Below are 19395 nucleotides of genomic sequence, written 5' to 3'. Positions count from 1 at the left end.
GAGTGCTCTCTGCCCTCTATTCCAGTGTGTTATGACCACATTTCAGCCTGGTTTAGCTGCTTCAAGCCTGGGAGCTGTATGCACATAAAGTGCTTTGCCTTCCAGTTCTATGACATGAATCAGGATGTGGGAGCCCAGACGAGCAGACACGGTGCACAGCAGCATATTAATCACCCCAGGACAGAGCCCATGCTGGCCCCACTCAGCACCTAGAAACACCCAGTTCACAGAAAGCAGTGGTCTGAGGCTGAACAGCAGCCACAGCCAAATCACCCCTGCACTAACCTCTAGCTCCCTATCCCGACACACTGCTACGTAGCCAGGCAGGCTGGAAAATGCCCCAGCCCTGGGCACCTCCTTCTCACGGGCACTTAGCCTCTTCCTGTGTCAGTGAGAAGAGGTTGCTGGGCTCCTCTAGACACACAGGTCTTGATCTCTGTGCTCAGAAGCCTGAGGCAGAGCTACAGGCTTGCTTTCAATGGCCAGCAACCCGTGGACTGGTAGCAAATCTGCCACTTTTATGTTCTGCAACAATGCTGCTAACTCTTTCATCTTCCTTTTCTCCGAATCAGTCAAAGTCATGTTCTGGAGAGGGCTCTGAAGATACAACCTTATGTTTTGAATATTCCCTCCATGCCCACCCATATGCTTCCCAGCACAGAAGAGATCTCACTTTTATAGGCATCCTCTCCAAATCACTAGAAAACAAACAAACACAGCTTCTGCTTCCACAGTAACATGTAGAGAGGAAATAATTCATCAGGTCCTCCTTGACTTTTGTGATGGGACAAGATTTATTGCCCATAATCTATCACTAAGAAGAGAACTCTGGTGCCCTCCATCATTCTGATCTATATTAAACAGTGGCTTGTTGGCAGGTATATTAACATAGACAGTAATTAGCGTTGTCAAAACTCTTAAATAATTGCCTCCTAATGCAAAACTTTGTTCACTGATTCCCCTCTGCAGCAATTTAACATTCTCACCAAGGAGATCATTTAAAAACTCATCCTGTGAGTACTGGTTTCTCCAAAGTAGAGAAGAACCTGGAAAACACAAGGCAGCTGAGCAAAGACAGCTATGAATGACTGCAGAAAAAGCTCAAGCACCAACAACCTCAGAGTTGTCTCACCTCCCCATGGACATGTCCATGTCCTTACCAAAAGCCTCATTTCTGGGCAGATTTCCTCTGCTTAAGCAGTTCAGTAAAAGCACCAGCAATATTTGGCTGCCATTCTAAGTTAGCCACAGGCTTCCACCACTCAAGAGGACAGAGAACCATGCTAGGTGTAGTGGGTTGACCTTGGCTGGACACCAGGTGTCTACCAAGCCACCCTTTCCAGCTGGACAAGGGAGAGAGAATAAGATGGGAAGTGACTTATAGGTTGAGATAAGGCAGTTCACTGAAGCAAAAGCAAAAGTTTCTGCATGCACAAGCCAAGAGGAAAATAAAAAGGTTTATTCTCTACTTGCCATTAGTGAGCGGTGTCCAGGCACTTCCCAGGGCCTCAGAAACCATAGCAGTTGCTCAGCAGGTAAACATTGTAAACAATGAATGCCCCTCTTTCCTCCTCCTTTCCTTAGCTTTTACATCTGAGCTGACATCATATGGTCTGGAATATCCCTTTGGTTAGTTTGGGTCTGGCCTGGTTGTGTCCCCTCCCAGGATCTTGCCCTCGATTGAGGGGGGAAGGGGGAGTGGGGAATGTTGAGAGACAGTGCTGATGGTTTGCCAGCACTGCTCAGCAGTAGCCAAAAAGTGTTTTGGCTGTGCTATCAACACCTTTCTAGCTACCAATGTAAAGCACAGCACTGTGAGAGCTGCTATAGGAAAATGAACTCCATCTCAGCCAGACCCAAAACACTAGGTCAGACATGAATCTGATCCTACACTTAAGCTAGAAAGGGCACAGAGTTTAATGTATCCTTAGTGGTATGAGCCAAGAAACATCATAAGGGATGGGTCAGACAGGTGACCAACACAGGAACCTTGGGATTTAAAAATTTTGCACCCAGAGGCCAATTTCCATTACCCAGAAGGCTGCAGATGCTTCAAATCTCTATATTTGATCTGGGCACTGGAGGGAGAACAGACACCTCCTCTGCTCTGACTCAGCAGTGGCTACATTTCAGTGGGAAGTGATCACATTCCTGTGTATCTCACTATCATAGTTAGTTAGATCAGTCTTTAAATGTCCTTGTCACCACAAATGCTATGACCCAAGAGAACTGCCTCAAGCTTCTTCATTAATTATTTGTCTCTCTGTATCCCCAGACTGCAATGTAGCATTACATAGAAAACCATCTGCTTGGATCAGGACACTGCAAGCTTGGAAAATGCAGCTTCGACCCTTCAACAAGCTTCCAGAGAAGTACTGATGCTTGTATCTCATTTGCTGTTGCCTTACCCAGAGAGCCCAGTGTTGAATACGACTTCCCCTGCTGTGGAGGATGGATAGCCAAAAGAATAGCCCTTCATCTTCGTCCCATCTTCCAGCACCAAGTTCGCTGTCTGCGCCTAGAGAAAGGTACACGAAGAGACTCCAATACAGGAGGAAAAGACTTGATGTTTATACAGGTAACATCTGGGACACCTGCCTTTCATGCCTCACACTGTAAGTATTCCTGCCTCTCTCCCATTCCCAGCTCCCATCTCTTTTACCAGTCTCACAATGCCAATTTTCTTTCTAACACTTGGGAAACACTGCTCTCCTAATGAGCTGGTAAACCTCACTGCAAGCAGAGCATGTGCTGCTGTTACTGCGGGATCACCCTTCCCCATCACTGTTCATTTCTTATATCTTGCAATTAACCAACATCATAACCCTGTGACTGTCTCCTCACTGTTTGCTCAAGGCTTGCTGCTGAGTCTGCTGGCTCCCATCCAGCTCTGACCTTTGATAGGTGTTTAACTTCTGCTGCAACAGTACATCTAAGCTGCTAAAAATAAGTGTATGTTTAGTCAGTGTCAGACAGCAAAATTCAAAATACCACTGTATTCCACTCTAGGACACAAAATCAGAAGAATTCATGGATGAGCTGGACACTCATGGTCTCAGTTACCTCATGGATAGGCAAAAAATTGTCCTGGAAGAGGTAGCTATGGAACAAGCAGCCTACAGGAAACTGTATCTCTTCAAGAGAGTATTTAGCAGAACTGAGTCCCACACCAACTGTGGGATCCCTTACAGGCTTCATCAATATTTTACAGCCAAGGGAAATGGGGGACAGAGTGAATTTTACAAAAGTCCTTAAGAGATTCAGTGTCACAGCTGGGTGTTTTGCACATACCAGACTAAACACACCCTCTTTGGCCACATTTTGAAACTAAGCCTTTCTTAGACTATCCAGGTATTGGATGAAAAATCACCTGAGAACTCCAGCTTTTATTAAAAAGTAATTACTGCATGAACAGCAGAAATGACAGAATGAATTGGGAGATTCCCTTAGACAGAGGATCACTGGTGACATGCTGGGGAAGAGAAAGAGTTAGCAAAGCCAGAAACAAATCTGCCAGTGAATTTTAGGGCTTAAAGGAATTTGGATGATGAACTTCAGGGCCCTGAGAAACTTCCACTTCTGGAATGCAAGCATAGCTGCCTCCTGGGCACAGAGCTGCAACAGAGTGACCACCAGTGCAAAAACCCCTGTGGTCTGTGCCACAGGAGATGTCCCAGGTATGTCCACAGGGAGCATCTCTCACCATGATTTAGCTTCATATTGGCTTTTTTTACAGAACAATTCCTCTTACTGGGATTTTTAAAGGAAGAATCAAGATCTATTTGCTGCAGAAAGGAGCAGGAGAGCTACTTTCCATTAGCCATAAATCACATGAACAATCACAGCAAGGAGAAATTTCATTCCCAGTATTGAACATTTAGTAACCATCATGACAAACATTCATTTAGAGCCCCTCTGCAGCTACAAATACCACACAGATCAATTACTAATGTACTGCAAAATACACTAAAAATCAAACTGCACTGCCAAGTAATTGAATTCTGTGCATCTGGGATGCTTTTAGCCTTGCCATTTTTTCCTCATTAATGTCAAACATCCAGTCATTCTCCAAAGGTTTAGCCATCATTTTCTAAACCTTCCCCCGCCATTGGATGGTTTAGTCAACACTACCAAAATCCCCTCCCTCCCCAGTTATAAACAGCATTTTTGCAGCTAAATCCCCCAGGTTTAGACCAAACTAAAGTGACAGGTTGGTCTGGTCCCTAATCTCACTGCACCTATCAATACAGAAAGCTGCCACACACTTAAAGCATTCCAAAGCACAGAGATGGCCTGGGTGCCTCTGACTGGGCTTTGGACAGGACCTCTGCTCTATTAGAAGCCTGGTGAAAACTTGTAACACCCCAGTCCCAGAGCTGCAAGCTCACAGGCTCAGGAGTTTTACTTTAAAATAGAAATATACATATATATAGGGTTCTTTAATACCTGGAGATAATACTATCTGAGAACTCCTGAAAAATGAGTGAGACCTCATTTTTTCTGTAGGACAGGTAAGCAAAACCCTAGTCCTCAGTGAACAGAAATTATACTGATCAGCCCTCTAGACCACCCTGCCAGGTAAGGCAGCACCCACAGCCCAGGTCTCTAAATGCTCTTTCCTACCACCCTCTGAAACACCACTCCTCCGTTTGCTAATTCTATTACACTGTTCATTCAACAGGATACATGTGCAAAAGTGCCTTTTCAATGCAAAGTACATGCTAACAGAACACTGCCAGATCTACAGAACTCATCCAGAAAGTCCCATTTGACCCCTGTACTCTGCCACACCTGTCCAGGTAACATCAGCAAAGATGGTAAAATGCAACTCCTGCAACAAAGAGCAGAAGAAAGTTGAGGAAGTGAACCGAGGGATCCCAGCCCCCGTAAATCAAGAACTGATACCCTGATGCATTCACAAAGACATGTCTACCTCTTCAATTAATCTCAGAGCCATTGTGGTTTCCAATATATTGAGAATGGATTCTGTATGGATTCAATAGGATTAATCATATAATTCAAGGGACATGTGATTTTAAATATCCAGCCGATTCATGTTCATATGGACTGAAAGATCCACTCTGTTAGCTATCAGTCCTATAGAAGGGTGGGGTGTTTCTAAAGAAAATAATATATAATTAACTGAAACCCTGAACTTCCACCTTTTGGTGCAATCTGTTCTATAATTTCCATTCCAGACTACACAAAAAGTGTGTTTGCTTAGCTAATAAAATCATTTAGCCAAGCAACCCCCTTGCTTGGGGTTCAGACAAATTTCCTCTGGTTCATGCCTCTAGGTAAGCCCTGTTATCTGCAGCAAGCTATCTCTGCATGCCAAACATATCTATTAAACCACAGTAGTTCAGTCACTGTTACCTTGATGCTCAACAGCCTGGGACCTGTCCTTGAGAAACTCCAGTGATCAGCAGACATATTGCAAAACTTCAATTTGCCTTTCAAAGTCTTCACCACTTTGCAAGCTGTCAAAATTCTTGTCATCTTGAAAGCTGCTGATGGGTAACTAAAGTTTAAAGAACACAAGAGAAAACAAAAATCTGCTTGTATGTGTTTCTTCAAGATGTGGTGCTGGCAATACGCTCTTGCAGATCACAGGGAAAGAGAACAGAGGCCCAGCAGGTGTGCTGGACTGGCTGTACAGCACTGCCCCAGACCTTCCCATTTATTCTGACATTAAAAGCCCCAGGTGCAGCCCCACCTCTGCCCGCCCCTCTTCAGAGCAGTGCTTGCTTAGGCACCCTTGCAACACTTCTCTTCAGGCTGGTCTCTGAGTGCTGTCACAGGGTTTGCAACACAGGCCAAACACCAGCCAGAAGATAGCAAAGCCTGCTGGAGAAATCACCCCAAGATTACAAGAGTGACAGAACAAGGGGGAATGGGTTCAAATTGAAAGACAGTAGGTTTAGATTAAGTATTGAGAAAAAAATTCTTTCCTGTGAGGGTGGTGAGGCCCTGGCACAGGTTGCCCAGGTCAGCTGTGGCTGCCCCATCCCTGGCAGTGTCCAAGGCCAGGCTGGACGGGGCTCTGACCAACCTGGTGTAGTGGAAGGTGTTCCTGCCCACAGCAGGGGGGTGGACGAGATGATCTTCAAGGTTGCCTTCCAACCCAAACCATTCTGTGATTCCTAACTGCACAGGAGCCAGGCTGTTTATGATGTGCTTTTGAGTGCTCTCCAATGTGGAGTCTGCACACTGGCTAGTGGGACAGCCTGTGGCTGCTACAAGCATACTTGTACTAAAAGGAGTGAAGTGGAAAGATCAAATTCTGTGGAAAGGCATTGTTTTTTTATTCTGTCTTCGGAGAGCATGCAGTCAACAGAAGCACTAAAAGTGTTCCAAAGTGCTGCCCCTCCTCAAATAAATGAAATATGAAAGAAAAGTAAATTTTTCAACAGGAAAAATAAATGGCTGCAAAAGAAAATAATTTTTTGGTAACATTTCAGTGGTCAACAGCTGAAATAAGGTGAAATGTTCCATATGTTATCTCCTAACTGATTACAGACCTTTGTGACTATTAAGTATTTCCTATAACTCTACACTACACTCTTCATAAAGAATCATGCTCATTACCCAGGGATGAAAATGCCTAAGACAAAAGCTGTGGGAGAAGCATGCCAATTTATTATTCTTCAAGAACTAAAATTGCAAGACATCTTTTGATACCCAGGCAATCAAAGCCTCAGTTGGCTCAGAGCCATAAAAACAATAGAGATATACACACAGACGTTTTTTGTGCAGCTGGACACATTCTGATGTAAAGAATTTTTCTAATCACTGAGAGTAATAATCACGACTTCTTTGTATACAGTGATTTGAGATTAGTCTAAATTGACACCAGTACCACATAAAAATATTTCCTGTGCAGCTCATGATAGCATCAGGTTGAACAAAAGACAGAGAAGAGAGGGCAATGGGTTTGGGTATCCTGTGTAATTTTTTGGAGACCTGGGTGAGAAACACATGGGAAAGGTCTGAATCCAGATAATTGAAAGAGATAGACAAGAGATAGGGTGGAAGATAGACCGGGTGTAGAAGAGCTCACTGCTTTAACATGGGCTTTACAGGTGTGCAGAGCTGGGAGAAGCAAACCAACAGTGTTCCTGATAACTTCAGCGTGGTTTAGCAAAGACAGAACCATTTTTCCTACAAGAAGATACGTAACCATCATTCTGATACGTAGGAGCTTGAGAGACTGGGATTTCAGACAAACAAAAAAAAAAACAAATACAAGAGACTGGGAAACGTTTTTGTTAGTTGTTCCTCTATTTGCTTGGCTCTAGCCTGTAGTGATCCAGAAAGCAAAGACATGCTTATAGGTGAATTTTTGGATTGCACTTGAGTTTCAATACAGCTGCTGATGGATCTAGCTAAAAGCCCACCCATTCCTTTCACCACAAGGCCATTCATGAACACAGGGCATAAGGAATGAGGCAGAAAATAGACCACGGTTTTTGACAGAGTGGGATTTGCAGGTGCAAACAGCTGCAAAACCACATCATGAACTGTGTTCAGTGTATCAGGGATCTGCAGGACATACACAGATCCAATGTGGCAGCCATATATTAAAGATTAAATGTTATATGGGTGAACAACAGGCAAAAAACTGCTTTCCCAAGGATGCTCCATTGACTACTGTTGTAGATTTGACCCTGCTGTCTTCCTTTTTTCCATCTATGTTTTATTGCCCAAATTGATTAGGCCCAACTCAGACCATCTGACATTAGGAAGCTTATGCCTCCAGTATAAGAACCACGTGCCTTCTTAAAGCCTCCCCCATGATGAAGGAACTTCCCTCTGCCAAAACCAGGGGAAAACAGCTAAGCTATTTGTTTCACTGCCAACATGCTAAAAAGAGGTTGACACTTTTGACACTTTAAGGCCAGAAAATATATCAGGTATTCCCTAGAGAAGCCTCAGTTCAGAAAAACCTGTCAACACACAAACAAGCCTTCTGTGGTTTGGACAAATTTTAAGTATGCTCTTCCTTTAACATAAAGACCAGAAGAGGCAGAATCAAGAAAAAATTGAATCAATAAGGAAAAAGAAACCAATCACAGAATAGCAGAAAAAGAGAAGAGACCAATGGTTTTAAGGAGACACAACCACAATGCCTGAGCTTCAAATTTGCCTACCAGTACGTGACTCACAATATCATCGCCTATTCAGGAAAGAAAGTTTGGGCAGGGGCTCTGGAGAAAGGAATCAGGAATGTAAAGCCATGAAGGCGGAAGATTCACTCAGGCAAGCACAGTTCAAATGCTGGGGAGGAAGGGAAGAACAACTCTGGCTTCCTTATCATGTCTTATGTGTTTAGAGAAAGGTACAGTGCCTTTTGTTTTATATTCACTTACACCATCATACGCAGAAAGGGAGCAGGACAAGGAGAGCAAAATGGTCATTAAAATGAGGAGCTTTTTCTTACTGTTTACAAGTGCAAAACACCAGAAACAAAATTCATTACACAGTCCCACTGTACTGTAAAAATCAAACAAAATCAGCGGTCTGTGGCTAAATTCCCAAGGCCAAGAGATTCAAAGAAAGCTAAGTGCCTGCATTTGCAGAGGCTTGAAACAAACTGCACGATCTTCAGAAGAGAAGTGCTCAGAGCATTTGGGGCCCTGTTTTGATGCCCCAGAACTGGCACCCCAAAATGGAAGCTCCCAAAGCCATTTGTCACAGCTGGGATGCTCTGCTATGAAGCAACCAAGCGATGCAGGAGTTTTCATTTCAAGTTGTCTGTAAATAGCACAAGATAGTTCCGTTCTTGCTCAAAAGACAAGAGATCAGGGCCAATTTGTGGGCACCTTGGGTCAGATTCACATCAGTGCAAGTCCCAAGTAACTGCTTCCATCTCAGTGGAGCTCCAGTGGCATAAGTCTACCAAGGTTTGGGATCAGTGTATGAAGCAGCCTGTGTGAATTGATTGGACTCTCTTTCTTGTAGCTGAGATCAGAGAATTTTTTTCCCCCCATATGTCCTTCAGATGCTTTTGGAAATCTCTCATGACATCTGTCAAGCTGCACCTGATTTCTGACCACCCTGTCTTGTCTCCACTAAATCACATTTGAAAAATATTAACTGGAAAAACAGAATAATCGAAAGTTGCAGTAAAACTGAGATTCTCTGCTGCCACAGGGAAGAGACAAATATTCTCCTTCATCCATGTAGCCCACACAAAAGCCCTCAAAGTGATTTGGAAAACTCTCCTCCATTTCAAGGCAAGCTCCACTTGCTTCCCAAGAAACTTATAAGGAAGAGTTTCGAAAGCATCTGAAAAATATTAAGATTTGCCATACATTTTCTAATCAGGTGTTAGCTTATCAAGCAAGATCACCAGAGTGCTAGATAACAATTTATGATCACAGCTTACTATTAACAACTTTATCAAACCCAGCTACCTCAGAGACCACAACTTACTTTGTTTGCAGTACCGTAGTGGGGGAATAAGTTGAAGTTCTCCTGTTTACATATGGATGAACTAAGAGCAACCAGACATGCCCCATCACCCAGTCCTCTTGGGTTTCTGCAGGAGAGAAATCAAGCCCAGTTACACTTTCAGATATGTTGTTTTGAGTCACTCTCAGATCAAATCAAGCATTTCAAGCAAACCCCACAATGTTTAAAAAACATAGTAACTGTGATTCAAAGTGAGAAAAGCTGAGAATTTCAAAACTAAGGGTGACCTTCACCTGAGTATATGGAGAGAAACTGAAAGGAAGAAGAATCAAATGTAAGTCTTACACCTCTCCTGAATTCTGTTATTTAAGCCACAGCCAGAACATAGGGATTTTTTCCACAGAGTTTGTTCTATTTTAGAGGTTTGGGGAAAAGGGTATTTTAAATTTTAATGGGAGCAGTTCATAGCAGATCTTCAGATTTGGCTACTGCATTTTGTTCCAGCCTTACTAACTCACGATTGTGACAGGACTGATTCAAATATAAACCTGGATGATTTCTTTTTTTTAGATGGAAACAATTCCAAGTGTCAAGGCAAGAACAGAAATTAGAAATGGACTGCTCCTAGCTGCCCACTGTGCCCTTACAGGTGTGCTCTTGCTTGCAGCTTGTTTTCCATCCAACTCAGTGCCTTCCTGACACGCAAATTGCCCAGTCCTCTTTGGTTCCAAGTCCTTTCTAAACCTGTGACTTAGCTTTTTGCTCTCTGTTTCCTTCCACAGTTTCTCTGCATGAGTAACATTCTCCCAGCTCCTTGACATGACTCTCCAACTCACCACGCTCCTGAAAGCTGCTTTCCCTTCAGCACACTTCAGAGGACAGAACTCGCCCTCCCTGTCTACAGAAGTTCAGCTTTCCCCATTCCTAGTCACTCCATTGTTTCCATTGTTCATTTCACTGACCACTTCACTTTACAGAGTTTCCAAAAATCTGCCCTTTCAGTTGCAAGTGTCTCTGAGAAACGCCCTCCTGTTGAAGAAAACCAGCTATTGAATAATATGGTTGAGTAAAAACTGGTAGGGAGAACATCTGGAAAAATTTAACTCACAGCGTTCATAACGATGGCAAGTTCATATCAGGGCAGTTACATGATCAGATGCTTCATTTCTTTTTGGCCTTTTTCTATCTTCATGCTCTTTTTTTTTGTTTTGGTTAATCCTCTCTCCCTACTACCCAAAGACTCAGCTAAACAGGGAGAAAATACAAGGACAGCTTCATCTGCTTCCAAAGATAAAGCTGCAAAGAGTTTAACAATAGCTATAACTGGATTTGTAGAAGTCAGCCTGAAAAGCAGAATTACTTCTTGTCCTTACATCTTTTCCCTTTGTTTCCCTTTGATTCTGTCCTGCAAGGACAGATTGCGACTGCCCCTTGCACTAAAAATGGCGAGAATCCTACCAAATCTTAACTATTTCCTGCAGAAGGGAATAATCAATATGAAAACCAGTACGAAATCTGTATTTAACAGTACAATGAAATCTTATTCCTAAGTCCCAACCCTGCAGTCCTCACTCACGGAAAACAAGTGTTTCTGCTTGAGAGGAGAACACACAGATCTGAGCCCTGAGCCAAAAACACAATGTGCTTTGAATAAAATGCACAAATTTCATCTTGGTGGGCTTGAGATACAAAATTCAAAAATACAGGCTATTCTCCTCATGGTCTTTGGCTGACAAAAGCCCAATCCAAAGAAAACATGGATACATTCATACTTTTGGATGGAAAACACATTACCTATAACTTGAAATATCTTCCTGAATCTGATTGAATGTCACTTTTTTGGGGGAGTCCAGACAAACAAAAAAGTCTAAAAAAATATTTTAAAAGGAGTTGCTAAAAATCTGATTTTATTAAGTACTGCAAGTAGTTATTTGCACTATAGCAGAAGCTTTTTAAAAGAAATATATTTTTCCTCTTTTAAATTAAAATTTTCCTTCTGATTTTTTTGTTTTCAAACTGCAAACTGAAAAGCAAATTTCAGTTAACACAATAAATGAAGACTTTAATTTTGATATGGTAATCGGAATGGCAAAAAGCATCAGAATCAAATTGAGATGCAGTTTCTTTTTTTTTTTTTTTTCAAAAATATTAGTTCAGTCTGGCTGACAGCTAAGAGCGATTCAGTTCTTCAAGGTAAATATCTTACTCTGGAAACAGACCCTCATGCCCCATGCACAGTTTCATAGAACAAAAGAAACATTCCTCAAAACAACTAAAGTATCCAGGGGTGGTAGCAAATCCCAGAGGGATGCAGGATACAGAAGTGTTCACTATTAATCAACAGCCTCTGTGACAATTTCAATTAACATCCTACATGCTAGTTTTAAAAGCTAATACAGACTTTTCATCTTGTAAAGAAAAAACACTCTTAACAAAATAATTGAAAATCTCAAACAATGTGAAAGAACTTTAAAAAAAAAGGCAACCTTATTTTTTATTCTGAATTGTCTAACTTGGTACCTCACTTCTTTTTCAAATTTTATCTATAAGCTGTAATCAAGACAGCCTTTTGACCAGTAAAGTTTATAAAATGCTTAGCAACAAGACTGTTACATATCTATTCCCAAGCTCGAGAAAATCAATTTTCAAGGAGTTTATAGTTTTTTCTGAGGCTTGAGCAGCTCAGGGTACACTCCTCTGCTGTCTGGGATATGGAGCCCATGATTCACCCAAACTTGACAAAGATAAGGCTCTTATCTTCAGCAAGAGAAAAAGAATCAACACCCTGAAGACGGGTCAAATTTCATTGCCACTGGGATTAGCAGCTCCTCTTGGATCAGCTGACTTGGAAGAAACCTTTGCAGTATCTGGAAGAGACTGACATTACTCCAAAAGGCCGATTGCAGAAAGCCCTTAGTTGGCTAAAACTGGAACCAGCAGAGGAGCGCTGCCCAAGGGCAATAATGACAACCCAAAGTGCAGTTTGCTCCACCTCAGACACAATTCTTATTTTCGTGGTGATGCAACCAAGGGAGACTGGCCCCAGGAATCTCAGAGCTACCTGACAGGAGTCTGACTTCAGTCAGGAGCTGAACTCTATTTACTGGAAGATGTTTGAAGGCAGAAAGATTTCTCATTACCTGACATTTTCTAAAAAGACATTTTTAGAAATGGGGACCAGGGTTAGGAGTCATTTTTTTTCCCTTGTGATTCCATAGGCTCATACATTTCACTGGCTTGTAGCCACGGATCACAAAAAAGACCAAACTGGTTTTACAAAAAGTGCTACAGAAACAGTTTACAGGGTTTAAAAATAACATGACCTTACAATGCAAGATTAGCTACATTTGCTCAAGATTTGGCATTTTTCTTTGACTTGATATTCCTTTTTTTCCCAGTTAACTATAACTTCACTAAAATAAAAAATCCTATGACCGTATAATTTTCATGGACATTTTGACCTGGGATAGACCATTTGGTCCAGCCTTTCCTTCTTGGGGAGGGCTGCTCTTGGCCAGACCCATCACACACCACCATGCAGTTTGTGATTTCAGGCACACGACCAGGGAGACCCAGAGGGGAAACAAGGAATTGAGTAGAGACAGAAAGCATCCATCAGAAGAGACAAGCACCACACCAGAAAGGCATGTTATAGGACATATATATTTTCCTAGAACGACACGTGCTCACAGCCAGGCATTCTGAAATTTGATTCGCAGGAACTGCCACTGGTGGGACACCTAGCTGGACCAAAACAAAGCCCAGATTAAACAGGCTTATTGTTCACAGCACATTACTGGGTCAGGACTAAACCTACCCTCATCTTGAGCAAAAAGCAGCTCCACTGAAATGGTAGAACACATGACCAGTCCTTGAGCAGTTGGGTAGTGTGATCTCCTATTCAACCAAGCTTGTCCTGAGCAAGAAGTACCCCACTAATAATATTCTCTAGTGCTAGCTGTTCCTGATTTTGGTGGGAGGGAGTTACTTAACGTGGCCTTGGCCTTTCACCTTATATACAGCATCCCTAATCAATCAGTATTTTCCTTGTTGCTTTATGCCTGGTGCTCCAGATCAGAAGGATTTGCAAAATTCTTTTGTTGTTTTCTTCCCCTCGCTCCTACTTTCTTCTTTTTTTCTCCTGTGGTTACCCTGGGGAGAAAAAAAAAGATAAAAAGCTTTGGCTGTTGAACACAGGGCTATACACTGAAGCATTTGCTTTAACTTACAGATATGTATCAGGCAAAGACATGCCTGAGAATGAAGATCTCTCTTTAAAGTGCACAGAAAAGTCTTGCTATATGGATCTGTAATGTCGTTTAGCTGGGATGGGGGAGAAGGGACATGATTTTGACTGACTAAAAAACATTTTTAGGGCTGGAGACCAAAGAGGTTTGAAGAAGTAATTGATGCTGTCAGGACTTTAACCTGAGAATTCCAGCACTGTCTGTTCAGATAGTATTGCTAAAACAGTGAGGAAGCTTTATGAGTGAGTCAGTTATAAACTATATCATGCTCCATGGGGATGACAGACACTAGATAAGGTTTTATACCTGGCCATACATAGAATGACAGAATGGGTTAGGTTGGAGGGGACCACAGAGGGTTACCTGATCCAACCTCCCTGCTCAAGCAGGGTCATCCCAGAGCACATGGCACAGGATTGCATCCAGACTGTTCCCGTTACCCTGTTCTCTCCAGTGAGGGAGACTCCACACCCTCTCTGGGCAGACTGATCCTGTGCTCGGTCACCCTCACAGTAAAGAAGTTCTTCCTTGTGTTCAGGTGGAACTTCCTGTACATCAGTTCCTGCCCGTTACCTCTTGTGCTGTTGCTCAGCACCACCGAGCAGAGCCTGGTCCATCCCCTGACATCCCCTCGAAGGTACTGATAGACATCAATGAGGTTCCCTCTCAGTCATCTCTTCTAGAGGCTGAACAGGCTCCCTCAGATTTTCCTCCTAAGAGAGATGCTCCAGTCCCTTAATCATCTCCATAGCCCTCCACTGGATCTGCTCCAGGAGCTCCATGTCTCTGTTGTCCCAGGGAGCCCAGAACTGCATTCCAGATGTGGCCTCATTGGGACTGAATAAAGGGGCAGGATCATCTTCCTCAACCTGCTGGTAAAGCTATTCCTAATGCCCCCCAGGATACCATTGACCTTCCTAGCCACCAGGGCACACTGCACAGCTTGTTGTCCATGAAGACCTCCAGGGCCTTCTCCACAGAGCTGCTTCCCAGCAGGTCAGCCCCCAGCCTGTACTGGTGGCTGGGGGTAATACATACTGCTGTACTTCAACAAATACAGCCCTTCACATCAGCATTTTCCTTAGCAAAATTCCCAGAAATAGGCTCCTCTCCACAACAACCTAAAGAGAGTCTGTGCTTTGGAGCATGGGCTTTTATTGCCCACCTTAAAAGAGGGCACACAGCCCTGGCTGACGTGAGTGGGACCAGCACTGAGGCTTTGGGTGCAATCAGCTTGCCCTCCCCCTGAAGATATTCTGCAGTGTAATGTCCCCATCACTCATTTCACTCTGACACCAAAAAATGTTCATCAGGATTTAAATTAATCATCCCATGGGAAGAAATATGTCCAAAGGCAGAAGGGTCCTAGTTCTTTCATTTGAAGAAGACAGGATCTCAAATACTGAACCATTTTGCCATTTTCAGCTTCAGGAAAGACAAAGTATATGATCACTGAGGAAAACTAGGGAGCCCCTGTTCACACCGATAAGGCCAAGGTAACACAAAATGCTTTTCCTTTTTTTTCTAAACTCCCTCTGTGAGAACACAAGAAGTAACCACAGAGCTGGAGACACCAAAAAGGCCTGTCTGGGTAATGCTCTGACAATTGCCCTCTGAACTTACTAGGATCGAGTTCCTTGCACTGCCCAAGTCAGGAGTGACATCAGAAGAAGAAAACAAACACCCACATCTCTGGGACTCACAAGTGTCAACGCTGGGGCCTGAATATATTAAATATATGCAGGTGTCTTTATGCTGCCTGCAACTAAGAGCCCTAAACACAGAGTTTAGTGCTGAGATAGTTAACTTCATGAACAGATGTGGTCATAATTATATCAGATTTTAGTAAAATGAGCAATCAAATTGTAAAGCAGAGTAGCACAAAGGTAGCTTGTTCACTATCCTGTACTGATTAAATTAATTTAAATACTCAGTTTTCCATCATTATCCACTGCCATAAATTTAAAAAAAATCAATTCTATTCATTTATTTTCACTTCCTATAGATTCCATCATACTACAATCTATTATAACCAAACCAACCATAAACTACCACATCCATTGCAATGAAATTGCACTAACCTGACAAAAATCCACATGAGCTAAGTACAACTGAGAAGTTTTCATTTCATTACTCTGATCACAGAGGTCTCAATGACAGCTTGTGCTTTGGAGACCACAGCAAATATGAGGAGTTGACTTATATAGGCCCTACGTGGTCAAGAAGAGCTTTAGTTTATCATTTCTGACTTGAGGGAGGAAATACAGATTGAAAAATACAGAATACTGATACAGTGGAAAGAGAATATCAGCTGGTAGGCAGGGTGGTAGGGATACCAACCCCAGAAGAGTGCTTTACAGAAGTGTTACCACGGAGTCAGCCAGTCATGCATTCCTGCAATTACATTTAACCTTTCCAGATAGCCAAATTCTCTCTCTCCTTCCCTTCTGGCCCTAACAATCCACCTACAGCTGCAGCACACTCAGAAGCATGCTTTGAAGAGTCTGGATGCTCATTTTGGGCAGCATAGGTCTGATTTCCAGCACAAATAGCAGAAGAAATTGGTCTCAAGCCATGACTTTGGAAAATACTCAAACTTTTTATTCTGCTGATTCCTGTGAAGCTTAAAGCCTTCATCCATACAAATTCCAGGCTTTGCCCCAGCCATCCTCCTCCCCTGACCATTACCACAACACCTCATCCTGGTAAATACAGGTTTTTTCATCAGACTTTGCCCCTACCTAGTACATTTATCTGTGAGATCCAGCAGGTAGAACAGCCATGCTGATACAATGCGAATGCCTCCAGTTTTCTGTTTGCCACCATCCTTTCATTATCAGCTCTCTACAACAGATGGACTGTGATTTCACAGGCACCAGAAGTGTCAATAATTGCTTGGGAGAGGCAGAAAAGGCTGCTGCTTCAGTAGCAAGAATCCAGAGGGAAAAATAAAGGTGGAAGAAATATGGAGACCTGTGTTTAAGCATCAGCCTAGTACCAGCTATGACTATGGCTGAAGCTGGGGCAATTCAGACTGCTTTCTGTTGCAAACTCTGCTTTTTGTCCAGGAAAATGGGTTCCATGAGATGCAGCTAAAGACATGAATAAATCTGTTTCAAGCTACTATGTTCCTTCTCTTGGGACAGCACCCATTTTGATAGCCACTATGCTCTCCAGAAAAGTTGCCTAAAAGCATTTCTATCCGTCCTGCCATTCAGCTAACATATACTCTCTCCAGATTTGCAAAGGATCACATGGGGAACTGAAATCAATTTAATCTTTTCATTGCTTGCATTCCCCTGAAAAAGTCACAACGTGACCCATTTTAGGCTTCTCCAAAAGGCAAATAAACAATAACTGAAAAATATCGAAGCAAAATAAGGAATGAGAAATTCTTTATCTTTTGAAAGTTATCAGTTTACAAGCTCACCACACTGGATATGCTGTGGTGTTATGCATTTCCTTTTCCCACCCTCCACTTGCCTTAAATAATACATATGAAAGATAGTAAGACACGAGAGTGAGAATGTAGTGAAGAAACTGCCCCTTTGCTTTGAGCAACATTATGGGTTGGCAAAATATTTTCAATCCTTAATGGCCAAGCTTTGAAAAGCGCTTCTGAAACCAAAAACAGGGCAAAATATCTAAAATGCAAGAAGAGCAGGAAACTCTCCGGCACACAGCAAGCTCTGTTCCTGTGTTACAGGCAGCAACCCATCAAGAGATGTCACTCTCTGGAGAACAAAGCGTGGCACCATCTCCTGGCACGGCCAGCATGGCTTGTGGCTGAGCAACAGGCAGCTGTGCTGGCCCTGTGTCAGCCGGGATGAGTCCTCCTTTCATAATCCTCAGTACACCAGCTCTGTTTTTCCAGAGAAAAATAAACCCTGCAGGGTTAGGAACACGTCCAGAGCATGAAATAGTGTTCTTAGGTCCACATCCAAGCCTGCCTTTCTGCAGTGTTTTAGTCAGGGGCAGCCCTTTCCCTGGGGACAGTGAGGTCCAGTCTCAGCGGAGCTGTACGCGGAAAAGCCCTGCTGATCCATTTTCTTTTTGTGCTGTGCCTAAACCTCAGGATTGCTACGCGTGTTTCTCCAAGGAGCTCTGGCCTGATGCACGGAACCACTGCTCTCTGCTGCTTACTCACGCAGCAAACATCCCCCCGCTCCGCACCTACAAGGGCACGGCTGCTTCGCGGTGCGGGAAGCAGAGCCGGGCTCGTCCCTCTTCTTCCTTGTGTGACAGAGTCATCTAGTGGCTGAGCCCTGAACGATCGGCTAAAGCTACCACGCTGCATTTAGAGATGTGTAATAGCTTAAATGGCATGCTGCTGCTGCTACCGACACCGGAGACAGGTCGCTACAGAGCTGTTCGCCTATTAACTGCTCCGCTCAGGTTCGCATGCCGTAAAGCAAAATATAAGCACATGGTACCAGGCACACCAGCTCCGAGGAAATCCTCTCATACAAATAAATATATAAAATAAAAAATAATAATAAAAAAAATTTAAAAATTAAAAAAAAAAAAAAATGAAGGGTTGGACTTCGTCTCCCTGCCTTGAATGCAAAGTTGACATGATTGAAATTCACTAAACAAGGAACAGTTGACTGAAAAAGGAATCGAATAATTGGGGTTCCCTCTTTTCTGTTTTTTTGTCACCATCTCCTGAAAAAATTTATTTTTTTTTCCTTTGAGCTCTGACTTTACATATTGTAATAAAAAACGGGCATATGAATAGAAAAGGGGAGCTGGGCCCAGTGACAGCAGTTACTGTGCAGGCAGCAAGGCCTGGGTGCAGAAATACAGCACACAAGGACAACAGAGCCCAGTGAATGCTCCCTGGTACCTGTATATGGGTACACTGTATGTGGGCAGCTCTAAAGGGTCACACTGCCCCAGAACAACAGCAGGGAGATCCCCAATGCCAGGGCAGCACAGCTACATTGCATTTGGGATGAAAAACACTGCTCAGGCCATTGAGTCCCAGGGACCTTACCTCTTTTCGAGGAGTATGTGGCTCAGACAGCACAGGTGAGATGCAGCAGCTCAGCAAGGTAGAGCAAGGAAGGGCCCCTGATCCCCATCCAGGCCTGGTCCCAACCCAAGTGAGGAACTTCTGCTGCTGGAGGGGAGCAGAACTCAACACATGCTCCTTGCACTGACTCTCTGTCACCAGCTGGACACCACACCCACATGGTGCCTGTCCCCTCAAGACTTCAAAATCCTCAGGGGCTGGTGCAAGGGGCCCTAAACCCACAGGGCCTGCCAGTCCTATGGGGCCAGCTGAACCAAAACCCACAGGGCCAGCTACATGAAACCTCTAAATCCCACGAGGCTCCCTAAACCCCACAATGCCACCTGTTCGGAGCCCTAAATCCCACAGGGCTCCCTAAATCAGACAGAGGCAGATACATGGGACCCTTAGCCCCACAGCGTAATCTGAACCCCACAGATCCAGATGCAAGCATCCTTAAATTCCATAGGCTCCCTAAAGCACACGGGCGGAGCAGCAATGGGCCATCAAACCCCACAGGGCCAGCTACAAGGGACCTTAAACTCCACACGGGCCCCTAAATCACACAGAGCCTGCTGCAACATGCGGCAGGGCCAGCTGCAGCGTGCCTTAAGCCCTATGAGGCCAACCAGAAAAGGGCCCACAAGCTCCAGCCGGCCGGCGGCAATAAACCCTTTCCCCCCGGGGCGGGAAGGGGAAGGGACGAGCAGCGGCCGCGCC

General features: G+C 43.7%; 1 protein-coding gene across 7 annotated transcripts in view; it reads right to left on the bottom strand.

Moving 5' to 3' along the window:
* CPS1 (carbamoyl-phosphate synthase 1) overlaps positions 1-19395 on the bottom strand; it is a 128788-nt gene that overhangs the window by 80488 nt on the left and 28905 nt on the right. For 2 of the 7 annotated variants that reach the window (XM_027636893.1, XM_027636900.1), the window contains exons 1-6: positions 18658-19343; positions 13426-13566; positions 10251-10443; positions 9436-9541; positions 5377-5521; positions 2409-2518 (exon numbers count right to left, since the gene is read on the bottom strand). In XM_027636893.1, the coding sequence (XP_027492694.1) occupies positions 2409-2518; positions 5377-5521; positions 9436-9521 (341 nt within the window). In that variant the 5' untranslated portion in view covers positions 9522-9541; positions 10251-10443; positions 13426-13566; positions 18658-19343. Of the gene's footprint in view, positions 1-2408; positions 2519-5376; positions 5522-9435; positions 9542-10250; positions 10444-10522; positions 10660-13425; positions 13567-18657; positions 19344-19395 lie in introns of those variants that run through there. The other 5 variants (XM_027636894.1, XM_027636895.1, XM_027636897.1 and 2 more) reach the window with 5 other exon arrangements.

Source organism: Corapipo altera, unplaced genomic scaffold, assembly GCF_003945725.1.
Source record: "Corapipo altera isolate COAL_440 unplaced genomic scaffold, ASM394572v1 45, whole genome shotgun sequence".
NCBI lineage: Eukaryota > Metazoa > Chordata > Aves > Passeriformes > Pipridae > Corapipo > Corapipo altera.
This window is presented reverse-complemented; position numbering and strand designations above follow the sequence as displayed.